Source organism: Paroedura picta, chromosome 8 (assembly GCF_049243985.1).
Source record: "Paroedura picta isolate Pp20150507F chromosome 8, Ppicta_v3.0, whole genome shotgun sequence".
Lineage (NCBI taxonomy): Eukaryota > Metazoa > Chordata > Lepidosauria > Squamata > Gekkonidae > Paroedura > Paroedura picta.
This window is the reverse complement of record NC_135376.1, coordinates 55,139,322-55,156,639: the sequence shown is the minus strand read 5'-3', so window position 1 is coordinate 55,156,639 and position 17,318 is coordinate 55,139,322. Positions and strand designations below refer to the sequence as shown.

At 40.7% G+C, this 17,318-nt stretch overlaps 1 protein-coding gene across 3 annotated transcripts in view; it reads right to left on the bottom strand.

Annotated features, from left to right (window-relative positions):
- Positions 1 to 2,492: 2,492 nt before the first annotated feature.
- The window catches only part of KCNK18 (potassium two pore domain channel subfamily K member 18), a 30,928-nt gene continuing 16,102 nt past the window's right edge, over positions 2,493 to 17,318 (bottom strand). For 2 of the 3 annotated variants that reach the window (XM_077349886.1, XM_077349887.1), the window contains exons 2-4: positions 12,435 to 12,558; positions 11,711 to 11,854; positions 2,493 to 6,055 (exon numbers count right to left, since the gene is read on the bottom strand). In XM_077349886.1, the coding sequence (XP_077206001.1) occupies positions 5,250 to 6,055; positions 11,711 to 11,854; positions 12,435 to 12,450 (966 nt within the window). In that variant the 5' untranslated portion in view covers positions 12,451 to 12,558 and the 3' untranslated portion in view covers positions 2,493 to 5,249. The remainder of the gene's footprint in view (positions 6,056 to 11,710; positions 11,855 to 12,434; positions 12,559 to 17,318) is intronic. The other variant, XM_077349885.1, reaches the window with a different exon arrangement.

Genomic DNA, 17,318 nt, shown 5'->3' with positions numbered 1-17,318 from the left:
GAAGGCTCTGCAGTACTGAAATGTCCCCATGACCTTTTTTAACTGCAGAAAACAAACTGTGTAAGTGTGAAAGCCTCCAGCTGAAGGAACATGATGCCTTGCTTATGCTTTAGTTCCAGAGTTCTTGACCCATCGTTAAAAATGAAGAGTACCATGTGCTGCCTGTAAGTGCAGCCCTCCAAAACTGCAATTGTTTCTTAAGTCTTTGCATTGCATGTTACAAGAAGCAGCAGTATCAACACTCACTCACTTATGTCAGTCAATGGGTTGCTCCTTCAGAGCACTCAACATGGAGCCTGCAAGCACCCAGTATTGTATAAAAGCCCAAGTATTTCAAGCATCGAATAGAATCAAGTGCACTGGCTTTTAGAGGGTGGCTTGTGCTACTGCTTTCTGAGTTGTCTTGTTTCCATGGGATTGTGAAGGAATTCAAATGACCCCCACAGCACACAATTTGTTCAGTGCATTATGCTCTTACTATACAGTGACTTTTATGGCAAACCTTGGTCATTCCCTTCCTACTTAGGGTTTCCAATTCTGGGTTGGGAAATACCTGGAGGTTAGAAGGGGTAGAGCCTGTGGGGGGGGGGGGGAGAGAAGGGACTTCATCAGGGTACAATGCCAGAGAGCTCACACTCCAAAGTAGCCATTTTCTTCAGGGGAACTGATCTTCTGGAGATCAAGTGTTACTAACAGGAGACCTACAGGTGCCTCCTGGAGGTTGACAACCCTTCTCCTACTAGACAACTGGATGGCTTCTTTCTCCAGTCACCCTTCGTCTTGCTTCCCCCTGCCTAATGCTTATGCCAGGGACTTAGCTGTCAGCCCTCAAACCCTGCCCCTACTTTCTCCTAGACCGAGAACTTTGAACTTAAGCTGCTATTGAGCCTTTCCAGCCCTGCCATGGCTTCTGCTGTAGAAGCAGAGATGACTGTCAGCCGAAGATGAGTAGACAAGAAAAGATAATTTTCAAGCTGAAAATGGCAAAAACTTTATTCAAACAACAGAATGAGTTCCTAGGTACAATTAGCCTCATTTTCATTTTACTACATGAGTGAACTTATTATAGTGTAGTATTTCTTAATATTGCTACACTCCATATGCCAGGAAATTTAGAAAACTCAACAATGGCCACAGGATTGGAAAAGGTCAGTTTACATTCCAATCCCAAAGAAGGGCAGTGCCAAAGAATGTTCAAACTACCGCACCATTGCACTCATTTCTCATGCTAGCAAAGTTATGCTCAAAATCCTACAAGCTAGGCTCCAGCAATATGTGGACCAAGAACTTCCAGAAGTACAGGCAGGATTTCAAAGAGGCAGAGGAACTAGAGATCAAATTGCCAACATACTCTGGATCATGGAGAAAGCTAGGGAGTTCCAGAAGAACATCTACTTCTGCTTCATTGACTATGCTAAAGCTGATTGTGTGGACCACAACAAATTGTGGCAAGTTCTTAAAGAGATAGGAATACCAGAGCATCTCATTTGTCTCTTGAGAAACTAATATGCAGGTCAAGAAGCAACAGTGAGAACTGAGCATGGAATCACTGATTGGTTCAAAATTGAGAAAGGAGTTCGGCAAGGCTGTATACTGTCCCCTTGCCTATTTAACTTGTATGCGGAGCACATCATGAGAAAGGCGGGGTTAGAGGAGTCACAAATTGGGATCAAGATTGCAGGGAGAAATATCAACAACCTCAGATATGCAGATGATACCACTCTAATGGCAGAAAGTGAAGAGGAACTAAAGAGCCAATTAAGAACTAAAGAGCCAATTAAGAACAAATTTCTTAATTGGTTTTTCCAAGGATACTAACAAAGTTAGTCTTCAACACACTACCTTATATTTTATACAATATATTTAAAGACATATATCTGGGGTCTACTAATATTAAAGGTCCACCAAGGTAACCATCCTCTAGGGGTCACTTATATGATTCATCTGTTCTACAATCAGTGCATTTTCCAATCCTGAGCCTTTTTTCCATGGATTACTCTGCAGGGCCATCAGCTATTTAATGCTGTTCTTTTGTAATGTTTCTGGCAAGTGCAGAGCCACTATGGCTGCTTTTATTGTCACTCACAACTAGAACTTCCATGCATGACAATGTGCATGTGTGAAACACTGCCAATTGTGCAACACTGTACTACTCATGAAAAATAACAGAGTAAGCAGGGACGAACCCTACATGAACCTCTATGTTAATGACCAGCAAGTTAGCTGAACTTCTAGCATGCCTAGGGGGTTGATGAACATCTTTAAGTACTAGCCAGTCTGAAAGGACTTCATCACTTATACTGAAGAATACTATGTGTACTATGTCTTTCGTACAATACATAAGAATAACAACTGTTGTCCGAGACTAAAAACTAAATAGCCAGAATGCCATGATGTGGAAATATACTTTATTAGTATTATTAAGTGTCATGCATAATACATCATCAATGTTTAATTCATTCATTGCAACTAATCATAACTGTTGGAATGACTGAATGTCCACTGTCCATGAACAATATCCACAGAGGCACTGTTTCTTCCTCATGATTCTTTGTTCAGTACCTGAATTATGGACACCATCTGTCTTCACTGAATATCATGTTCTTCTCTTATAGTGTATAAGATTACAAAACCATCAAAGGTGAGCAACAGATAGTAAGTGCAGTCCAAACCAGAGTCACTCTTCTAAGTTGTCTAAGATTCCAGTGGACATATTGATGTATAACTCTGCCTTTGATGGTACTGTACACACACTTGGCACATGTCCCACAGCAGAATAAAAGACTATATATCACTGTTTCCCCTCATAACAGTTCTTCAAAGTATATCCAATGGTTTAAAAGTTGTTAATAGCAGATATAACAATAACTAATAATTGGTTTTACTCTCCCATCTCAATCCACACAGGTTAGGTAATGCACATTCAATGCACTTGAAAAGTCGATTTTCCTGTTTTGCACAAGAAAATCCAGCTGCAAAAGCACAATGTAAGTGCATTTTCCTACCAGGTGTGAGGGGATAAGCTCACACCAATGCAGCCAGTATTCAGAGGCATTCAGAGCAATTAATGCAGCCAGTGTCTAATGCTGAGGTTAGGGTCTCTAAAAACAAACCAACAGCAAATTGGCTTTAAAATAGGGAATTGACCTGGCCTGAAATACCTCAATGGACCTGAGATGTATTTTGGTTTTGCAGAAGTGAATGAAAATATCCTTTTTATACAGGATTTGTATAAATAACGAATAAAATACGTTTGAAAACCAAAGAAAAATGACAGACATTATTATTTGAAGGATATGAATGCATTGCATTACAATGATTTCGTGTTCAAAGGTACACAGGTACTAAATCTTCTAACATCTTGGTGAGAGAGGTGGCATTTCCTATAAAATAAGCAACAGAGGTATGTGGCAAGAGGCCAGACCATTCAACTAAGACATTACTGGTAAAAGGCAGAGATTTTTTAATACTCTGAATTCTGGTTTGCATGCAAACATGGACTGAGTGTGGGTGAAATACTGTCTCCAAAGCTATTCTAGCAATTGCAGTGATTGCATACCCAGCTGTAGCTGCCTATCTAGACAAAAATAGAAATTTACTTGTTTGCAAATACATGATTAGGCATTATTATGTAACATATAGCTAGCTATATCACTAAGAAACAAACTTTCTAATGAGAGCTGCACACCATTCAATGGTACTGCAGATAACAAAAGAAATGCATTTATTGTCATTAGTAAATAAACTTAAAACAGTCCTTATTCAAAAATCATAGAAAGAAGAATTGTTTTGGGCTCCCAGCCTTGCTTCATTTCATTTTTTCAGTTCTGTGGAAGATGAGAACTTTATTTTCCATGGCATAAAATGTGCTAGTCACACAAAAAGCACTCAACCCATCTCTTAGCCGCAGCATCATATAATGTGCAGGGAGGCCAAGCCCACTATACCAGCATCTAGACAGAATCAGAGCACTAAGAGCATGATTATCCTCTGTCCAGGTTTTCCCTTCACAAAAAACAACCCCACTGTCCCATTGGTTTGGGATAACCAATCAGACTCATGAATAGTTCACAAATGTGGTGCAAGAATTGACATCTTTCTGCATGCCCAAACCAGGATAATTGCAGAATATAATAGCAAAGTTCAGAGAGTTTAAAGAACAGTGTTGGTGTTCTTGTTTTACATCAAACTGCTCAAAGGCAGTTCTAAATGGGGGGAAACCCTATTTCACTGTTCCTTTTTGCTTTTATTTTACTCTATTATCTGCAAGAACAACATCTATATGCACCAGTTGTTTTCACTTGCACTTTTCTCAGTGGCAAAGAGTGAAGGAAAATAAATGACAAACCACTTCAAACTTTTACACTTGTAATCCTAATTCTTTTAAATGTCTACAACTCAACACTTCCTCTTAAGACTTTGTTTCCAAACACTTCACTTTTCACTTATATACAATCAGAACTATAAAAAACTATATAAAAATTAAACGTCTAACAGTAGGAGTATCTCCAAACAACTTCGAAATGCACAAACAGTATCATACATTGAAAAACATCCTCAGCATAAAACGCAAATAGTTTAGCTACATATATCCACTGTGCCCTTGGGGGACCAAGTCTTCATGATGGCAACACCTATTTTGATGTAGAAGGTCCTCCAAAAGAGACTCACACTCTAGTCTTGTTATGGGAGATTGCTTCCCATCAGTTACTAAATCTTTAAAAGTATGAGGATGTTTCTGAATTTTTAGGAGGGGGGGGTTGGATATTATCCCTTCGTCAAAAGTTAATTTTTTTCAGTTGTAGAGTTTCCATTACCTGAAAGGGGAAGTGATTAGAAACAAAGTCCTAAAAGGGAGTGTCTGAGTTATGAACACCTCCTGGAGGTTGGCAAGCTTCCATGAAAAGATTAGGTTGTAAGTCCCTCATGGGCTCTTTAAAATCTAGCAACTTCTGATAAGCAACCTTCTATACAGATTTTAGAGTGTGAGTCCCTTTTGGAGGACCTTATGCATCAAAATATGTGTTCCCCCGAAGAAATAGGAGATATATCTAACTAAACTATTTTATTCTGTGTTTCTTAAGGGAGTCTCAGCATAGGCATTCTGTTAGTTTACAAAATCCCCCCCCCATCCCATTAGTATTTTGCTTTGTCAGAAAAGCAAGATGCAGTTCAAACAGATGAAGATAACCATGACGCTGACTCTGAAACTGATGTGCCCTTCAGCCCTTTGGTAAGATGGATTTTCTTCACACAACTTTGTATGCAACTTTTTTCCATCCAAAGTAGAAGATCATCTTTTTATACAAACTAATGAGCCTGTCTTGGCCCAGCTTGAAAGCAATGATAACAATTTCAATGCCAATCACAATATAAAGCGAAAAAAACAAGAAGAAGTTGGGATGCTCCAGTGCGATGTCACCAAAGCCAATGGTTGTTAAAGTGATGAAGCAGAAGTAGAAAGCTTCCTCAAAATTCAAGTGCCGTTCCCAGTGTGGAAGAATAGCAGCCGCACAGGAAATGTACGCAAAGACAATGAGAGTCATCAACAGAAAGGGCACATCCAGCTTCTCTACTTCCTTCCCAATGTTGTCAATATTGTCGATAATCTCATCCATTGTTTTTCCGGTGTCTAGTTGAGGACATGAACTACATCGTTCCATCGGTTTAGGTGGGGCAAGAAACTGGTTTTCCCAGGCAATTATTTTTTCAAATATTTCAGTGTTCCGATATTGCCCAGGCTTACTTTTCAGGGAAGACTGGCTTCTTAACACTTGCGCAATATTTAAAGGTTCGTGAAGGACAATTTTGCTTTGCTTAAGTGATAATGTCGCTGGTTTTGATTCTTTGTTGGTCTTACAAAAGGATGCAAGGCATTGTCTGGGTACTAGTTTTGATGGTAGTTGTCTAATTTTATTGTAAGATGCAGATAATATAGCTGCCAGAATGTCACCCATGTCAGTAAGAACCAAGAACATCAGAGGTATGCCAAATAAAGCATACAGCATGCACAGGTATTTCCCAAGCCTTGTCACAGGGTATGTGTGACCATAACCTGCAATCAAATAAAACCAGAGAATTAAAAATTAAGTTTAATTTGACCTATTTGCCTTCCAGGGCATTCTACTCAAAGTTATGCAGGTGAAATATATGCAACATTCCTTGCCTTAAGCTATCTTGATGCTTTTTTCATGCTGTAAAGTCTAAGCCAGGGATAGATAACCTTTGGGTCCCAATCCCCTTCCCCTGAAAAACCTCTCAGCCTGTGACGATGTTAGCCTGTCAGCAAAGAAGAGGGAGGAGAGTGTTGGAACATGTGAGATCTGTAGTGTGCATGATTCAAAAGGATATGAAGGGGGCATCAAAAGTGATGTATAGTTAGCAGAGCTATTAGGAACTTCCTGATTTTTCAAATAATCTCCTCCAACATCCTGATTGGCTCGGTTGGAGACTTCCTGCTCCTTTGAGCATACTTCCTCCCTGCTTGCCTCCAGGTCCCGCAGACAGAATGCTAGGTAGTGACAGTTAGACTGTTGGACTCCGTCTCTTCTTCCTTTCTATACAGAGTTGTTTCTCTTCATGAAAAAAAACCTTTTAATCCTTTTAAGCAGCCTGATGCTCTCCTCCTCTTTGCATATCAAAACACTGCCAACAGAGAGGAACTTGCCCAAACATTTCATATGATGCATAGAAATCTAATTTTAATTTCATTACGTGAGTAACATACAATAAGAATGCTTTAGAAATAGTATAACACGATCAGTGGCAGAAAACAATACCTGCCTGGTGTTTGGTCCTCAAAGGTGATCTCTGAACAGAGGCCAACTGGCACATGAGGTCTCCGGGTGGGGTGGAGGGCTACATTCAAACTTCCATTCTCAGAACCACTATACTCCCAACTCTAATGGTAAAGAATTATGGGTATACAAGAAGGAAGCCCTCTCTGGGATCCTGCTGCCTTCCAGCAGGAATTTCCCCTCTTCCTCCCAGCCATGACTTGAGCCTGTCACTGCTCAACTTCATCCTTGTGCTTTTTGTCACAGAAAAGTGGCATGGTTCTTAGCAAAATAGTCTCAAAGGGTGCCCCTAGGGCAAGTGTCCTGAAAACTGCCTACCTGAACTGATATCGCTACATTCACACAAGGCAAGTAAGTGGCCAGATTTATGTGACACATTTATGTTCTCTTTTTATGCGAAAATACTTTATCTTTTTGGAAATGTTAGATATCTTTGAAATTTATCTTTAGTCTCTCTTGCATCCAAAGTTGACATTCTTTTATGACATTCTTACCATATCCCAAAACAAAAGCAGTGCAATACCACTACTAGGAGCAACCAAAATGACACCAAACAATGTGCCACCTGGTCAGTTTTCCAGTCCTCTTCATCAGGCTAGATGCTAAAAAGAAGAGTGTGGTGGGAAGAGTAGAGACTCTGAGCAGGATCTTGATGTCTTGTCAGCCAGCACCCTTTGAACAATGCTGAGCACAAGGGCAAATTTAAAACAGTGCTAATGTTAGGTTGTATATTGGTCTTCTAGGAAGAAGTAGGCATAGAATGTAGGAAGTGTTTTATACCATTTAATTGGATCTAGCAAAAAAAAGTATTACATGGCTTGTTATTTTGTTTTATGATTTTACTTTGCAGCAATATGATTGCCCTCACATTTCTTATTCCTACCACTGTTCATTCCCTGGTCATTTTTTGATTTTTCCGTACCAGTGGGTGATTTAACTCTCATTAGAGGCAAGCATACTTTCCCTCTTGAGGTGGTTAAGCAAATGATACATCGCCTGACAGCCACTTCACTAATTGCACTGTCTACCCATCACACAATGCTCTGTTTCTTCTTCCCTCAGATGCTGCTCGTTGCATTAGAAAATTGGTTTGAGGAAAGAGTTTCACTCTACAGTGTGTACAAAGCATGATGTGAGGACAAGAGTTTGATGTGAGATTTGCCATGAGGCATGTCAGTCATCTGGTCAAGCAGAGTGATTGCCCAGCCATTGCACATTGTTTCCTCCAGCCCAAAGGATGTGTGCAGTCTTGCCATGAAGTTTATCTAAAGTCTTTAGATTCCATTCCCAACCTCAACTTGGTGTGTGGCTCTTAAGCTCCTAATTCTTTCCCTTGCTCTTCTTTTCACACCTGGAAGAAGAGCCCGATAATGCCGGCTTCAGAGATAAAGAAAAGGGAGAAGTTAATTGCGATAATTTGAAATGTATGGAATCCAAAGGACTCTGCATCCATGTAAAAGACCTTAGTAATGAAGTCCACCCAAATACGAGCAATTCTGCCCGAGGCCATAGACATCAATAAAAATAGGACACATCTTCCTTTTCTCTTTCATATACTTTTGTTTCTCCCAAGAACCCTAAACAAACAGTCTTCCAGATGGATATAAACCAGATATGTCAGCCAGAAAAAATGAACAAAAATGTTTAACATAAACCAAATTAAAAACACAAAGATCTATGAGACAATGCAATTTTTTTCTGAAAACATAGTATTCAGAAAAGGAAGAAGGGAAGAGACAGTGCATTTATGAACAAAGATATCCCCTTCTAAGCCCAATGACTACAATAAACTTAGAGGGGTGCATCTCTGGTCAAGCTTGTACAGTTAGACTTAGTGTTGAAGTCAAGGTGGCAAAAATGTTACTTTTCTGCTACTACTGTGTCAGCTAGTTCACAATCACCCCAGTTGTTTAAGGTAGCTCAGCCCCTGCTGGCATCAGTCTGAACCTGTATTGTCCCAGGCACAGACAAAATTTTTCCCAAATTTTCTGGTGATAAAATATTGTGTATACATCTTGCTCTGGATGTCATAGAATCATAGACTCATAGAGTTGGAAGGGGCCACACAGGCCATCTAGTCCAACCCCCTGTTCAACGCAGGATTAGCCCTAAGCATCCTAAAGCATCCTAAAGCATATAACAGGCCCACTGAAAGAAAGGCCTAATACACCTCCTGGTTTGTTTATAACCATTTTGGCCTGGTTTCTGTGATGGGTGTTGACACAATCTTCATTGTCCCCTGGGTCCTTACCCACTCTGGCTGCTAAAACCATGTAAGAACCACATCAACAAACCCCTCAGTATTTATTATAAATCAATCATTGAATCAGGACACCTTCCTTCTGCCACTCAAAGAAGTGGTTAGCCATTCCCTACTTTAAAAACATCTCTACCAAAAAATGATGTCATCAGTTATCGCCCAGTCACTAATCTGCCCTCTCTGGGCAGTGACTGAGAGAACAGGAGCAAACCAACCCCAGCACTTCTTGGCTAGCTCATTGGCTCTAAACCCTTTTCAGTCTGGCTTCAAGCCAGGCTAGGGGACAGAGACAGCTCTGCTAGTTTTAACTGATGACCTATCTCAGTCAAGACAAGCCCATGCCTCAGTGTTGCACTTACTAGAGTTATGTGCGGCCTTCAATACAGTAGGATCGAGCCATCTGGTTGAGGCCTTGGGACGCAGACGTAGGTATTAGAGGATGTACATTGAACTGGTTCAAATCATTCCTCATGGATCAAGCTGCTATTGGAAACCAGGAATCAGCAGCATGGGACTTGTGCTGTGGACAGGGTACAACTCTATCCCCCGTGCTTTTCAATCCCTAATTAAAGCCTGTAGCATAAATCATGTGTAGTTTTGAGGTTGGTTGTCATCAATATGCTGATGATACCTGGCTGTCTAGAGCCTTATCCAAATCTGGTGACACAGTAAAAGTCCTAATAATTGCCTGACTGCTGTGATGAAGTGGCTAAGGGTGAATGACTTGAAACTAAACCCTGAAAAAACAGAGGTAATTCCACAGTCTGCCAATCAGTTAGCAGGCTCAATTTAAAATACAGTACAAAGCCCTTCATGGTCTTGGATCCTCATATCTGCAAGACTCCACCATGACCATTTCACTCATCTGAGCAGGGCCTTCTGCAGGTACCAACCTGCAAGAGAGCAAAATCAACAACTGTCCATATGTGTGCTTTCTCTGTTGTGCCCCCCACCCTGTGGAACAGCCTGCCTGAGGAGATCAGGAAGGTTCCCACTCTTCTGGCTTTCTGCAGACTCTGCAAAACTGAATTATTCACATGAATCTACACAGGCAGGGTTACGCTACACAGAATGACTCAGAGTTAATTGGATAACTGATTAGGGACTATACTACAGAGTTTGCGGTAAGTAAGATCCTGTTCTGTAATTCTGCATCATTTAACATGTCATGTTAATACTTATGCTTTGCTTCAACGCTCTTTTTGGACATCTGGATGGTTCTACAATCCTAATCATGTGGCATTTTTATTGAACGTCTTATTGTATTGACTCATATGCCTTGAGTCCCAATGAAAAAGGACTATAAATAATGTAAAATCTATGTAGTTGTGAATCTCACTCCTAATTTTAAAAGCCTCCTTACACATTTTAACAATAATCAGCTTAATTTTTCCAAATGTACTGCAATGTCCACTTTAGTTCATTAGTTCTTCTAGTTGCATTTCCCATTCATTTGTGACCTTAAAGAAATTTAGGCTGTAATTTTAAAAAATGTAACCTAGAATCCATATTTAACAAAGCCAATGCAAAGTGACTGGGGGCATATACAAAAACCAACACTTTCTGAATTGATTTGGCCCCTGCTTCACATTCTAATGTGTTAAGTGAAATACTGCTAGGTCTCATGCTGTGTTTGCTGCCCAACTGATTATCTGCTGTTCTGATTGTTTCAATTTTCCATATAAAGTTTAATTTGTAAGTGATAAGCAATGAAGTTCAAATCCCTCTAAAAGATCTCACATCTAATCCCAAATGTGTGAGTAAGTATTACCAGTGCCGAAGACAAGACAATACGCACATGCACATGCATACTCTGTATGATTTCTTCATGTTCAAGGACTGATATTTGGCATTGCAAACTGGTTACCTGGCCAAACTAGATAAATTGTCATTCAGACTGAGCTTTCCATTCATCCACTTCCAAAAGAGTGAATGAGAAGTAATGAAAGAGGATGCCAATCATTATTTGGCGGGTGTGGGTTCCCTCTAAGGTCACTCCTTGGTTGAAGTACAGTATCATACACACTTACATGGGAGTAAGTCCTGTTGAACTCAGTGGGATTTGCTTCTTAGTAGACCCGCTTAGTCTCTTCCAAAAAGGAGCTTTTTCAACCAACTATTATTGGAAGAAAAGCTCATTCTTTACAGTAGGGCTTACTCTCAAGGAAATATTTTTAGGATTGTAGTGTAAGTTTAATCAGTCTAGAAGAAACAGAGGTGTGCTGTGCAATCCCCACCTCACACAGAAGAACACTTTGAGTTCATGGGCTGGAACCACCAGCTCTGAACCAGTGTGATTCTGTTTTCCTAGCTGTCCACTGTCAAATAGAAACTGTACATTCTTAAACGTTAACATTCTTAAATGTTCTCTGAGAAGTCCTTGGTGTTTACTCAGAAGTAAATCCTGCTGAGTTCCATTGGGTTTACTCACAAGGAAATGTACATAGATACATGGAATTGCAGCCAGATCCCATATATATTTACACCGCAGTAATGCTCACTAAAGTTCAGCATGAGAGTGCTAAATCCACACAAATATGTGAATAACTTGGAGGGTTTGCAAGTCTTTAATGTACCAGAGAGCCTTTGGGGTTTGTTTTCAAATCCAAATGAGATCGAGCATCTAATCTAAGCAAATAATAATCATACTTACCAACAGTTGTGAATACTGTGCAGCAGAAAAACAGAGAACCCAAAAAGGACCATTTATCTGTGGAGTCAGGAAACCACTCTAGTTTAACTTCACGGATCAGCTTTCGTACATTTTTCTCAAATGTCTCATATGAGATCTCATTTTCTGTTCATAAAAAAAGGAGTAATAATTTAAATATTTGCCTTAGTGTAATTCTACATTCCCTTGCAGGAGATTTCAGTGAAGCTCTTCCAGGTTAAGGCAACTGTAAATGTGCACTTTATTTTACTTAATTAAAACAAACCACATTTGCAAACACCTTTGAGTGCTTCATTTCAAGGTGGAACAATGAGGCTGGCAAATTGGAGTGTAAAACTCATCTGTGACAGGCATTCCTTCACCCTAGCCACCCTGTTAATGTTTGTAGAAACTGAGAAAAACAGTGTATCCTGGCTCAGGGACACTTTCATATATTCTTATATTGTTAGGTTGATCCCTAGCACTGAAGCTATATACTGGGGCTGACACTATCACCGCATCCTTTCCAAAACACCACATGAAAACATATTGGTTGAACAAATACAATAGAATACAGGATGTTTTCAATTAAAAGAGAAAATCTTGTTTAAAATATGAGAAGTAAATCTGTCTGTTTAACAACAGGTTTCTGAAGATGGTGTCTTTCTGTTTAAGAAACCACAATTGCATTATTAACACAAAGGCAGATAATCCTAAAATATCACACCTTGGAATAATCCCATTTCCTCAGCAGGTGGACTGTAGGTTGGTACTTTTCTGCTTTCAGCTTTGCAGTGTTATGTTAAGCAGCACTTTGACGGCTGTGATTCATCCCCAGTGGGTGGAAAGCCCTGTTTAAAGGAAGCCTCAGAATCAAGGACTTACCAGAAGCATGGAGAATCCCTCCACAAGTCAGCATTTTCATTCATGACAACGTTCCACACTACCGTGACAAAAATCAAAAGATCTGAAGGACCAGTGCTCACCTTTCTCTTTCTAAATCAAGCCAAGACCTGTTCAGGAATCTAGGAGCAGAGATTCCTCCAAGTAGAAGAAATGTCATTGTGGTAAAGAACAGCTAAAGCAGAAAGATGGCAGCCTCCTACAGCGCGGGAAGGGGGGGGGGGAGGAAAGGAAAAAATGGCAACCCTTCTATGAAAATAACATGATACCAAACGTACCTGAGAAGCTCTTTGCAAGGTCTGAAAGATTCCACAGAAAAGTCCTGTATTCCTCACTTTGGTTCCTGTTATTGTTGCCTTCCACATGAGAGAACATCAGAGCCCCCAATAAAGCATAGATCACTAAGGTGCAGATGAAGCAGGCATGAGGAAAGACAGTCCAGAAGACCTGGGCAAAAGTCCTTTTCTGTTGTCGGGGAGTAGCTGACTTGGGTGGCATTTGGGCTTGAAACTTTGTCATCCACAGTGCCAGAAAAAGCCTTCAGGAGTTAAAAGATTCCAATATAGGATGGGGGGGGGAAACCTTCAGTCTGAAAGAGCGCTTGATTTTATAACTAAAGGCTTTCTTGCAGACCCAATGGAGTTTAGATGCAGCTTGCAACTAATTGTGGCTTACGATATGTCTATCTGATGGTAATCATGCTGAGTATTGATCCCCTCCAATGCTGTAAGGCTTGCCGAGGACCAGCCGCTGTATGCATCTCGGGGAGGACGGGGCTCTTTGGGTGCCGTTTCAGCCTTCTATGCCCCACCCTTTGGCAACAGTGAAAACAAATTTTCCAGTAACGGAAAGCAAACAACGAAGTATAGATAATGGAACTTTTAAAAACTATAATGGATTGGCATATAATAAAGGGTCATTCCCCAAGGAGTGAAGTAGTAATTTCTAAGTTCTGCAAGCAAGCTACTGTGCCTCTGCCACTGTATGGATTCATAACTGTTCCAGTTGATTGATTGATTGATTGATTGATTGATTGATTGATTGATTGATTGATTGATATACCACACTCTCCTAAGACTCAGAGTGGTTCACATGGAACGAAAACAAGAACAATACAACAATTCCTCAGGAGTTTCAAAACACCTCACACACACACACTATCCCTCTGGACTTTATCTGGACATTTATATTATGAACATCCTTTGAGAACTTATGTGGAGCCCAGTGTGAGTAAAACACAGCCCCACTTCACTCCTAGGCATTGTTGTGAGTTGCTGCTTAGTCATTTTGAATGGCCTTGGCTTGAGGGAACTGGAGCTGGGGCCAAGTAATCATCAGACTACTTTTCAGGGGCAAACAATCCTTCTAGCTCAGTGGTTCTCAACCTTCCTAATGCCATGACTCTTTAATACAGCTCCTCATATTGTGGTGACCCCCAACCATAAGTGGGTGACAGGTGGGTGGAGGCGCTGCTGGAGTGGCTGGCAGCCAAGCGCAGACACCTATAGGAGGAGTGCCAAAAGTGGCAACACCCCCCCCCCCCGGCCAAGCTGCTTGCTCTGCTGCAACCCCAGTGAAAGGCTCATTTGGCCCCCAAAGGGTTCCCGACCCTCCAGGTTGAGAACCACTGTTCCAGCTGAAGGGAGAGGACAGGTGAGTGTTTGTGTGGGGGGTGAAGACAGTTAAATGTGGAAATATCCGTGTTATGTACTTATTTGCTTAAAAATGTTAATAGGTATGTTTCTAATTTCTAAAGTTGTAGAATTTGATAAAATTCAACACCCCCTCAAGTATCCTAGGATAGGAAGTCTAATAATAAACTAACATATAAAAGATGGTGTGGGAGTTCTGCACGTTAGCTATACAGAACTCTGAATGTATAATCCTCCAAAGAATGTGAACTTCTACCAGACAGGGGTAAAACAGAGGTCCCTGGAGCTACTGATCACTTTGTCCTACAGGACACTTTCCTGCTGCTGCTGCTGCTGCTGCTGTCCATACAGCCTTCTTCAGACCCATTGTTCATAAGGCATGAAGCTGATGCAGGCTGGCAATGAAAGCAGCCTGCCTCTCCTCCACATCAAGGCAGTGAAGTTTTGCACTTGGCTGAAAATTATGGCCAGCCTACCTTCTGGCCCTGCAGGGTAAGTGTATGGAATTCTCTGTTCCTCCAAATTCAAATTCAAACATTCCATCACAAAAGTCAGCAAGGTGCAGTGCTTAAAATGTTGGACTAGGTTTGAGGAAATCTACATTTGAATTCCCACTCGTCTAATGGAAGCTTGCTCTGTGACCATGGGCCAGTCGCATTAGCCAAGCCCCAGGATAACCTGATCTCATTTGATCTCAGAAGCTAAAAAGGGCTGATGTGCAGGCAGGCAATGGCAAACCACCTCCAAATTTCTCTTGCCCTGAAAACGCTACAAGCTTGCTATAAATCAGCCATGACTTGACAGGAAAAAAAATCCATCATAGCACACATTTTCTGAGAAGGGAGTTGGGGGGAGGGCTTCTGTGCTCCATTTTGAAGCCCAAGAGTTGACCATCCCAAACATCTACAAGGTATTTTTGGGAGCTAGGAATCTGCCTTTGTACTAATGTTTTACTAATTAACACTAGCCAAAGCATCAAAAAAATAGTGATTGCAAGTTTCACCTGACTAACTGTTAATAAACATAATATCTCCCAAAGAAATTGCCCCCCCCTTCCTCCATTGTTTCCAAAGGACTAAAGTCAAATCAGAGAATCTCTGCAATGGAAACTGAAGGAGGGCATTTTTGCAAGCCCAGAAGAACTAACACAATGTACAGAGTGCCTGGCTGTACCTGTGCAATCACAGAGTGCCCAGCAAAACCCAGTGTCATTGTAGCAATGCCAGCTGTTGTCAAATACTGAGTCATAGTCTAAGCAAGGGTGGATGGAAGCCCAACAGAACCAGTGTAATGTACAGTGCCCAGCAAACCCAGTGCCTTTTGTTTAGAATATCAACAATGGTTTGCTACTATGTTGTTAGGGGTGAATTTGTGTCTGACCCATCACAACCCCATGGACAATGATCCTCCAGGCCTTCCTGTCCTGCTACTATACTTCTTTTAAATTCATTTGATAACCTTGCAGGATAGGGATGAGAAGGCCTTGAGCCCAAGAAGTGAAAATAAGGGAGGGACATGGAAAAGTTAGGTGAAAGTAGACAGAAATGAATCAGAAACCTGTAGAAAAAGAGAGAGAAATTGAGAGAGGTGCTACAACACCTTATCTACTGCTTTGCAAGATCTAGCTGAGCTGGTTGCCAGGAAAGGGAGAGAAAGTCTAAATTATTGGAGAAAATGACCCACAGGCAGTGGCAATCGCTATCAACACAATCTGTTAAGCAAGGTTGCTTTCATCTTGGAGAAAAGGAAGTACGGCCAATCCTAGAATGCCTTTTGCTATGTTCCGACTTCCCTGCACCTCTAGTGGCTGTAAGGAGAACTGCATTTTTTTTAAAGGAAAGATATTCATCTGGGTGTATCAAGTCACTGAGTTTGAGAGGCCCCTTCAAGGGCCTTCCTCAAATTGTACCTGGGGTGGACTGTACACCCCTGCCCCACCTTTAGCACACTACTGGTTCTGATAATATAATTTGAAACTGTGAAAATATTGCAGACTAAGTAAATCAATTAATTCTGCAAGCAGGGCCCTTATCTGAATTACTTAAGAAAATAATCTAAAAGGGAACTGAAATGGGGAATTAAGTGTATCAAATGAAGAGTATAACCTATTTTTTCTGTATTAATAATGTAGATTATTTGTACTGTATCATCTTTAATTTTGGAAAATAAAATAATAATTATGCGGGGGGGGAAATTAATTCTGCAAGCAGGCGCAGACTAGAATGTGTGCACTTCTAATTTTCTTGACTCTCACAAGATCAAATTATAAAGCACTTTCTTTGTAGGCTGAAGCATTTTTATGTAATCAATAGTAACTCTCCTTGAATTATTTTATCAGTGGTCTGCTGTTTGGGGGCTCTTATGCCAGTGTCCATTATAGTCAGCTGCTGCTCAAATTTCAAGGCTATTTGGTTCCATGCATAACCATTTATTTTATTTTCTCTTTCCAGTCAGCACCATACAACATTGAGAAGGACTGTTCTGACTACAGCCTTCACAGCAAACAGGCTCTAAGCTGAGCAGACTATGTCATAATCATGATTGCTCATAAACTAAGCAACAGATCTTTTTGCTTCAAAGTTGTCTGCCTCGAGCAGTTGAAAGAATGACATTGCAACTGCACAACAAATAGTCTTTTGCCGTTTTGCCTGCAAATTAAGTGGTAAATTGAACACAGGGCCTTTGTGTGGTCAGAGTCTAAATGGCCAGATTTGAATTCATTAATGGCTAATGGACTAGGTTTGAGGAAGATACAGCAGCCCAAAACATCAGTTGTATTGGTGGGTTTTCATTTCCTTCTGTTTTGCAAGCCTCTATTCTGCCTTGTGACATCAGTTTTACCCAAGAATCATGGATGGTCATATCAAGTCATAAATGGTGCTTTTCCTCACTTCAATTTGTTAATAAATTGTTATAAAAGGCTCTTCAAACAAAGCAATATTTAACAGAAAGCAATAGAAAAGTCAGTGGAATACCTGAGTCTGGCAGAAAACAGATGAAGCATTTATAATAACTAGCCGACACCTGTGCAGGATGGGGAAAAGATTGCCAAACAT